General features: G+C 37.2%; 1 protein-coding gene across 2 annotated transcripts in view; it reads right to left on the bottom strand.

Moving 5' to 3' along the window:
- CEP120 (centrosomal protein 120kDa) overlaps positions 1–9,692 on the bottom strand; it is a 67,225-nt gene that overhangs the window by 35,848 nt on the left and 21,685 nt on the right. For both annotated transcript variants that reach the window (XM_006764389.2, XM_006764388.2), the window contains exons 7-11: positions 7,875–8,072; positions 5,974–6,201; positions 4,818–5,031; positions 2,618–2,795; positions 900–1,049 (exon numbers count right to left, since the gene is read on the bottom strand). In XM_006764389.2, the coding sequence (XP_006764452.1) occupies positions 900–1,049; positions 2,618–2,795; positions 4,818–5,031; positions 5,974–6,201; positions 7,875–8,072 (968 nt within the window). The remainder of the gene's footprint in view (positions 1–899; positions 1,050–2,617; positions 2,796–4,817; positions 5,032–5,973; positions 6,202–7,874; positions 8,073–9,692) is intronic.

Genomic DNA, 9,692 nt, shown 5'->3' with positions numbered 1-9,692 from the left:
ACCCCCACCTTACCTTGGCCATGTGCTCAGCAAGGCTTCTTCCGGGAAGCCAAGCCGCTGCTGGCCACGCCCAGGATTTCTCTGGACTGGCCAATGATAGTCAAGGGAAGTGCACGCCATCACTATGACCACATCCTGTGTAATGAGACACTGACTCGCGCCTGGCCAATCGGCAGGGCCCACAGTCCTTTCTCCTCCCCTTACCCCAACCCCCTATAAAACCTCTCTCCACACAGAGTTTGCTCTCTCTCTGCCACTTGCTGCTGTGCCAGTAAGGGGGGGCAGGGGAGCCAAACCTAGGTTTGAAATAAATGACTCTTTGCTTTTGCATCGGACTCGCTGGCTCCCTGGTGGGCTCTTGGGAACCTTGAAATCTGGGCACAACACGACCCACAGGTTGAGAACCGCTGCTTTAAACACTATTATTCCCACAAATAAATTTTAATTATCCTTCATTCTTCCTTTTAAAATATACATCTTGAATTCTGATACTCTGAGCACGTAAAGTGACACTTCACAGATCTCACTTACCTTCACAAGTCTATTTCAGATAGCTGAGCTAACACCTCCACTTCATATAAATAAAAAAATAGAAATAAAATAATATACTACAGTCATTCAGTGAATCAGCAATAAAAACTAGTAAGACAAACTACTTTTCAAAGTCCCTTCATTACTTACATTGTTTTAACAAAGTTCTAATAACTAAGTTAAGATAAAACTTTGTGGCGGAAGCACAAATGTCACAGACTTTATTAGTATATTTGTTTCTAGATTCTCAAATGCATAAACTGCTATGGATTTAAACCTATAGAAATTCCTCCTGTTTATAAGATAGAAAATTTTAAGAGCTGACTTGAGAAGATAATATCATACACATAGTGTAGTGCATATATTACCTTAAGAAGGTATCTTGCAGCTGTTGAGGCATAGTTGCAAAATCAAATGCACAGTAAGATTGGGGAAGAAACACTTCCATGTTTTTCCGAACTTCAACAGGAGGATTAGTCATAATAGGAGCTGCACTTCCAAAGAATGGATATGAGTACCTAGAATTTCAGAAAAACAAAATCTTAAGATAAAACTACAGATAAAACTTATAGTATGCTAAAATGAATGTTACTATGAATATTATGGGCAAACAGAATTTTTAAATAGATAAATGATACAAACACATTATGATTTTGCTCTTGTCACCAACAAAAATTATACAAATGTTTTCAGTGTGGATATGAAAATTATAGAAATTATAGAGCAAATGCATTAATAGCATAGAACTATTTCCCAAGTTGCTTTACAGATCATTTCTTAATGAGGCTCTGGGGGAGAAAGAGAATTCTGGTATTTTGAAGGCAATGACAAAAATAAGAAAGAGAGTCATTTTGAAGCACTCCAAATAAGACTCCATTAAACAAAGACTGGGTTCCCATTTTAGATTGTCTCTGTTTCTCTTCTCCTGCCACGGTCCTCTGTAGGTATTCTGAGATCAAATTCCCTCTAGCGGCAGCAGAAAGATTTCAGTTAAAGGAGTAAAGACAAAAAACTCTATTTCTAAAAATAATTTTAAGAGATGTTATACAAACGCTGAGAAAAGCTATGGCCATGAGAGAAAACCTTTTTCTTGCCTTCAATTTTCAAATAAAAACAACACTTTAGCAATGACTCTCAGCCTCTAACATGGTAAAATGCACAACTTAAGCTGTGATGAAAGATTTCCATTCTATGAATTCACCATCACACTACACGCTGGGTCCCTTTAATTCTGTCCATTATTCACACCAAAGCTCAGAGGATTTTGGAAACAACTTCATGAGAAGTCAAAGAGTTGAAAAATTACATGCAAGTATGAGTTGATTTATGCATCTGAAAAGCAGGTCTGCTTCAAATCGCGGCAGGAAGCAATGTGCATTTGCTGACTTCCTGGGAATGGCAATCCAGGGACAGAAAGACTTCCTCACTTTAATCACATAAAGACCAACACCTTTATTACAAATGCCACTGCTTGCTCCAAAAAAAAGTATGAGGAGAAATTACTCCAAACTAAAACACAGTATTGTATATTTAATTTATAAGCCACAAGAATCTATGAAAATGTAATATTACTAAAAACAAAATACTGTATAAAGCCATTTAACTGACTGAAATGTACATTTTCAATTTTTTATATTGAAAAGTGTGGACACGTTCCACTTACAGTTCACAAAGTATGTTTTTTAGATTCACAGCTATAAAATGTAGTTTTGAGGAATATAACCTCATATTATGATAAAGTTTTTACAGAAAAATCAGATGCCTTCCATTATTTTGACTTGTGGCACTATTTCCAGGAACAACACACTTTAAGTTCAAGAGTCACCGCATTTTAATAGAACCATTAATAAATTACTGTAAGTTCTTTCAATTATTACACTAGCATAGTGAAGACTGTTACCTCTCACACCACCAATACCAGCCTGGTTTAACTCTGAAGTCACTGGGACACAGCCTTACCCCCTTCTAATACTCTGATTCAACAAATGTTATAACTTCTCTGGTGGCATTTCTTTCTCTGCAACTTCCCCAATAGAGAAAAGGCATTTCTCCTTGGAAAATATTTTGAAACCAAACCAAATCATACCTTAAAATACAGTTGATTGGAAAACCAACTTCCAAGTCATGGATACTCCGTAGGTCTATCGAAAAGCAAAAATGGTGTGATGTGGCTGGAACAGCAATCTTCTGTCCTGAAGCTGTTTCCGGAGCACTGGATGCTGTCACCGGCTGGGCCGGCAAAGCAGGTACAGAAGAACTGATGGCTAAAACAAAGGTAAAAATGTTTGGTTTGGTTTTAAATTCAATTTGCTAACACTTTCTCTTAAGTTATCTAAATAATTTAAAGATATCTCGACCTTCAAACAAGGAACTTGACTATTTGGTTTTATAAACATAGGAACTGAAGCATAAATATCTTAAAGTGACTTGTCCCAAATTGTGCAAGCTTTAATTCCCATTGTAGAACTGTATAGGAAAAAAATGTCCTCTTTATGTGCATCTATACCAGGGGTCCTCAAACTTTTTAAACAGGGGGCCAGTTCACTGTCCCTCAGACCGTTGGAGGGCCGGACTATAGTTTAAAAAAAAAAAAATGAACAAATTCCTATGCACAGAGCGGCAGCAAAAACACCCGGCGGGCCGGATAAATGTTTTCGACGAGCTGCATGTGGCCCGCGGGCTGTAGTTTGAGGACCCCTGATCTATACTAATAAAAGGGTAATATGCTAATTAGACCAGGTCGACTGGACATTTTCCAGACATCCAACTTCCTTCCAGAAAGTTAGGCGGTGACCAGGCTGGCAGGCGGGCAGTTAGGGGGCGACCAGGCAGACAGGTAGAGTGGTTAGGGGTGATCAGGCCTACCGGGGAGCAGTTAGGGGACAACCAGGCCAGCAGGGGTGTAGTTAGGGGGCAACCAGGCTGGCAAGCAGAGGCAGTTGGGGGTTATCAGGCAGGCAGGTAGAGTGGTTAGGGGCAATCAGGCAGGCCAGCAGGGGAGCAGTAAGAAGGCGGCCAGGCTGGCATGGGGGCAGTTAATGGGCAACCAGGCCAGCAGGGGAGCAGTTAGGGGACAACCAGGGAAGCAGGGGACCAGTTAAGGGGCGATCAGGCTGGCAAGCAGAGGCAGTTAGGGGCGATCAGGCAGGCCAGCAGGGGAGCAGTTAGGGGGCAATCAGGCCGGCAAGCAGAGGTAGTAAGGGGCGAGCAGGCAGGCAGACAGGTGAGCGGTTAAGAGCCAGCAGTCCTAGATTGGGAGAGGGATGTCCGACTGCCAGTTTAGGCCCCATCCCTACTTTTTAACACATTGTTTGCAGGTAGTTTTATCGCGCGATAACAGGTGGCGTGGGCCATTTTTGCAGTTCAATAGATTACCTACCATTATACCTGGAACTACATACATAATTCACCATTGTATGTGTTAGAGATCCAAATTTTGTCCTTTGGAATTCGTATATCTGCATGTTAGCATCCCTTTAGAGCAATAAAATAGTATAAAAATAAACGTATTTATACGTTACCCGCATTCTACCGCTAGTCTATAAAAAACGTATTAACACGTGTCCCGCGCTCTACTACCAGTCAACGTAAAACGTATAAATACGTTTCCCACATACAATGTGTTAAAGTAGTTTTAGTTATTTTAGGTATGTATGACATAGTTTAACAAAGATCTAAAACTTGAAAAGACAGAGCTATCTAGTTTAATCCTGTTACAGGCCAGAGATGTTTTAGTGAGTGGCCCAAGTTGTAGTTGCTCAGTGACAGAGCTACAACTCACTCCCAAATTTCTAACTCATAAACCAGCACTACGTTACTTACTTATGCTACTATGATTGTGGATCTTTATGTAATGGGTGGAAAATTTTTATAAAGCCAGATAAAGATGCTTTCTCAGACTCTCTCTTAACTGTTAGAATAAAAAATTATTACTACAAGGTTACTTTAAGAAACAGCAACTCTTTCATCTAAAATTCCAATGTATTCAAGATATTTGAGAATTTGTTATTTAAAACTATCTGAAAGAACTATATTCTTTAATTTCTTTTGAACACGCTACTATTTCTAGTGCAAAAGTAAAAGAAAAATTTTTCTTACCTTTTTGCAAGTTATATAGTGAAGTTAAATAAATTGCAATTACTTTAAATTGATTTTTTTTACATTGCCACACATTATTGGTTCTTTAAAAAACTAAATTTTTACGTAGATCCCATGAAGAGTCTCAAAGTCATTTATTAGATGGCTACAAAATCTATATTTAAAAGGTCTGTAAAAAAGAATCTTACCCTTTGGGTTTGGTTTTGTGTCCTTATCATATTGTAAGCTTTCCACTTCACTTTCTGTTGCATCATCTTTTGTTGGAGGTGACTGGTTGTGAGGCATAACAGGGGACACACTTGGTGACTTTGGCTCAGTAAGTTTCTCCTTTATGGGAGTTAAAACTCTCTTCTTTGAATGCTGTGACTCATGTTCACTCTGGGTCTTTAATTCAATTAAAGACTAAAAACAATTTTTAAATAAAGTATAATTTGCAAAGAACTTTCCTTCATAATTAAGCAAAAAAAATGATGTTGTTTTTTAAAAATATAAGCTTCCTTTCCCAGTCTGGATATTCCTAGACTATTTTTCTTCATAATTTGCAAATATCCTTATAGCATCTAGGACCAGAAAAAGGAAGATGAACAGGAAGGAAATATATCCAGAGCTAAGAACCAAAATGTATCCTAATGGGTAAGAGGAATACCGGATAAAAGAAGTTAGACATAGGTGTCCCTGGGAATGGTTATTTCTACTAAGGCCTAAAGTCCTTTAAAAAACACACATCAAATGTCTACTAGGATTTTCTTCCTCTCCTTTGGTCTACTATCCTCTAATATATATATATATATATCTCACTTTAGTTTTTCAATCTTTAATTCATAAACTATATAAAGATCAGTTCTTTAAAAGAACAGGATTCTAAACTTGGTTGGGGATGTATACAATAAAAAAACATATATGTTCAAATAAATGCCCATTTCTGTTGCCTAAAGAAGAGTATAGGAACTATAAACCCCAATTCATCAAGACCATTATGTTAGCTCAGGTGAATCAACCCAAATAAATACCATTAGTGCAAATTTCCAGAAAACATTCTCTTTTACTGGAGCTCCTTTTCTGCCATAGTCATTGACTATGAGTTGGGGGCAGGGGAATGGTTTCCACTCCATGAGAAGACTATACCCAAAGGCTCTGGATACAGTCGCTATACTACAGCAGTGGAAACAACAGTGCTTTTCAGAAATGTCTTTTCCGAGAGGACCTATCATAAAATGTAGGCTACCAATTAAGAGTAGTAAACACTTTCTTAATGCTGGGAAACTCTTCTGAAGTTCGACTTGTGTGAAGAATCATGAGTGAAACCGGAGAAGCTGCCGTAGGGGAAGGAGGGTCACTACTTGCCTGTGCATCTACGCCTTCTCTCTGCAGAGCCACAGACACTCCCACAGTTGGGGCCAGCTCCACAGGAATAGGTGCAAGCTTTTGTTTGGCTCGGTTTGGAGGGTCAAGGGTAAAAGCACCCTCAACTGTGACTGGGCGCTGGTTGATTTCTGTACTACCCCTTTTCAGTAATCCTGCTAATGGTATTTCTGTACTTCCAAGTGACTGGTCTCCACAGCAGAGATGGATCTAATATGAAAGGGAAAATCAACACAGGGTTTTACGTTTTCTTCTTTCTCCTAAAATAAAAACTTAAAAAGTTATAAAACTTAACAAAAACCTACCTTCCATAGAAGGCAAGTATAACGCAGGTTATACTAACCTGCAGCAACTAAGTAATAGATTCCCATGAGATTGTTAAAACTACTGATCAGGCACACAGTTGACCAAGAACTCAATAATAAAACTATTACTTCCTTTTCATTTTTTTTCTTTCAGTACTGTACACATCTGATACAACCTTTTCTTTTTTTTCTGTCTCTTTCATGAGTTATGGTAACTTTAATATTTTACTATGCTATTTTACATATGCAAATTGTATCATGTGTACATGAATTTAAAAAACGTATTTTTTAAATACGTTTAAACATTTTTTTCTATTTCTATTTCAACATTAATTTAAACACAGCTCTAAAAAATAAGTTAGTAGATCCAGCCACATTTGGAAATTACAGAACCTCAAATAATTTTGTTTCATTCACCCATAAAATACATGGTATGTTTTTTTCTCTCTTTTCTTGCTCTTCAGACTTTATTTATAAAGCAAGTGCTTAACAGTAAAAGGTAAAAGAGAATACCCCTGGATGAAATGTACTGTTAATCACTAATAACCACTAATAGCTAATCAAAACTTCAACATTACCACCTTTTGCAACAGCAAAAAGGCAATTTCAGGTAAATGTTACGTAACTATATTCTTTTCCCTTACTATATCAAAGCCTTGGCAAGCTTACCATTCATATTGAACAATAAGCAATCACAACATGAAAGTATTTTTAGTTCTAATATCAGAAATTACCTGTAACTTAGTCTTAATGTTGCTAAGTGTGATGATTTTAATGAGCTGAAAAGAATGAATTTTTATGACTTCAATGTCCATGAGAATCAAACTAACAAGTCAGTACTTTAGATAAGGATTGATATGTTAGATACAGAATAAAATTATATGTGCTTTTTCCTGCATTTTATCATTTCATAAAGCCTTCAGCTTTCCTAATATCTTAAGATTTAGCAGAACCTCTAAAATTTAGTTCTACTAAATTTCCTTAATGTCTCTTTTCACCTCCCACCCAAAACACACACCTGATCACTTCCCTATAAACAAATGACTATACACCCTATAGATGGCCACCCCATGTCAGTCTGATTTAAAGCAATTGTAATAAAAATAAAACAGTTTTCACTAAGGTTCACTTTTAGAGTCTACTTTGAAATTCATTTAAAAAATAATACTCAATTCAGGGGCAGATTTTTAAAAATTGTTATCTCTTTGCTTTTAATAGCAATAGGAATATAAATTCTGAACTCTAAAGTGGGATCTGTGTGCCTATGGCTACTATCTCCATCAACAGTAACAAAACCTTCACTGTGCTCACAGCTTTAGGCTCCAGGTATAATTTTTTATTATAAAGGACTGATAATTGACACAATTCTTTTCACAATAACTAGGAAAGAGGCACATCTCTTAAAATTCTAAAGTAACTACTATGCTATGCTATGACTTTACAAGTCAGGATAATTACTAAAAAGTTTAAAGATGTAGCAGAAAAATGACCTTCACCACTGAAATAATATGGTTAAAGTACCTCTCTAGTGCTAAGAAACTCATCTCTAATAAAAAAACAATTTTCTGCAGTACGTACCTGTAGTTTAGATTGAAAAGCCAAGTAAACACGAAGAATTTCTACATTGCTTCGTATTCGAACAGACGCTCTCTCTGGCTCAAAGTTTGGGTTGATCAAATCATTGAAGGGTTCATTTGTAACATCATTTCCCAGTAAAGAATAGTAAAAGAAAAACTCAGGCTGTCTTTCTGGAAGTTTCATGGTACATGGAATTAACTAAACATTTAAGAATAAACAAAAAAAAAGGATTACTTCTTAAACTACCAAACATGCTCAGTATGTCTGATAAACTCCAAAAATATTTGCAAAAATGTTACTGCTTTTTTTAATTTTCACGTCTTAAATTAATCACTCAAGGCATTTAAATCTCTGCCAAATTGCATCCAGGTTATTAATTTATTTAATTTTGAGAAGTTTATCTGAGAAAAGAACAGAGACAAAAATAATTTTATAGATTTATATTGTCTTACATTTCATTAAACTGATCCGTGAATACATCCAAGTTCTTTTAAAAGAAAATGATTAAGTGTCTTAAATTAAGCTTTCCTTATTTCCACATATCCTATTTCTTCTCTTCCTTACTCTGTCATCCTCTTCATAAATGAGAGGAGGTTTTAAAAAATTATTAACCCAGGCTATTCAATATAACACCTTGGTCCAGGCTTTTGATTAAAAACATAAAAGCTTTTTAGCTACTATATCAAAATTTGGAGACCTATAAATTAATAATTGCCAATGGATGCCTTCTGCACTAGGAGTGTTCTCAAAGTTGGTAGTTTCATGGACACATAGGATGAAGAAATAGGATTTTTGTCCCATAAAATATAAAATATCTCCTATCAGACCTTTAATTGTTCACTAGAACATTGTTGAAAATAACAATAAACTATAAACAATTGATATGTTCATTATTAGGAGATGGCTTAAATGTATTATAGCAATCATACAGAGTGTCTGCTAAATGATGATACAGTAACATGAAAAGTACCTGAGATATACCGTTAAGTATAAAAAAGTTATAGGACAGTTTGGACAGTTTATATGAAAGTACTATAACCATTTAGATTAAAATGAATAATAGTAAATATTCAGTAGTTGTTTATTTTTTTTTATTTCATACTAGAGGCCCAGTGCACAAAATTCGTGCATGAGTAGGGTGCCTAGGCCTGGCTGGCAATCAGGGCCGATCGGGGCCTTCTGGCTGCTGGCCAGGGGCTCCCTTCTGGCTGCTGGCCATGGCCTTCCTTCCCTGGCTGCCGGCTGGGACCTTCCTTCGTTCTGCACCGCCCTCTGATGGCCAGCACATTTCATAGCAAGAGATCGGTCTCCCGGTTGAACTCCTGCAGGGACTATTTGCATATTAGGTTTTTATATATACAGATAAAGCATAAAGTAATAGAGATGGTCAAGATGGCAGGATAGGTAAACTTACTGCTCACCTCCTCCCATGACCACATCAAAATTATAGAATAACCATTACTAAGAACCACCCAAAGAGTAGCTGAACAGAATTCCTATAACTAAGGATATAAAGAAACCATGGCAAGATTAGTAGGAGGGGCAGAGATTATGAAATAGGCAGGCCCCAAACCCACAGGGTGGCAATTCAGAATCAGGAGGCATATCTCAGCTGCAGAAGTCTCCACCAAGGAGCGAGAAGTCCCAGCCTTGCACCAGGTTCCCAAGCCCAGGACACCAGTGCTGGGAAGAAAAGTCCCCATAACATCTGGCTGTGAAAACCAGAGGGAACTGTGTCTGAGAAAGACAACGGGTTGCTTGAGACATAGGAGCTTCAGGTCTTAAAGGGTCCAGGCCAGACTCCCTTTGAAACTCACT

The sequence above is a fragment of the Myotis davidii genome, unplaced genomic scaffold (genome assembly GCF_000327345.1).
Source record: "Myotis davidii unplaced genomic scaffold, ASM32734v1 scaffold159, whole genome shotgun sequence".
NCBI lineage: Eukaryota > Metazoa > Chordata > Mammalia > Chiroptera > Vespertilionidae > Myotis > Myotis davidii.
The sequence above is the reverse complement of the archived record's forward strand: the minus strand, read 5'-3'. Positions and strand labels throughout refer to the sequence as shown.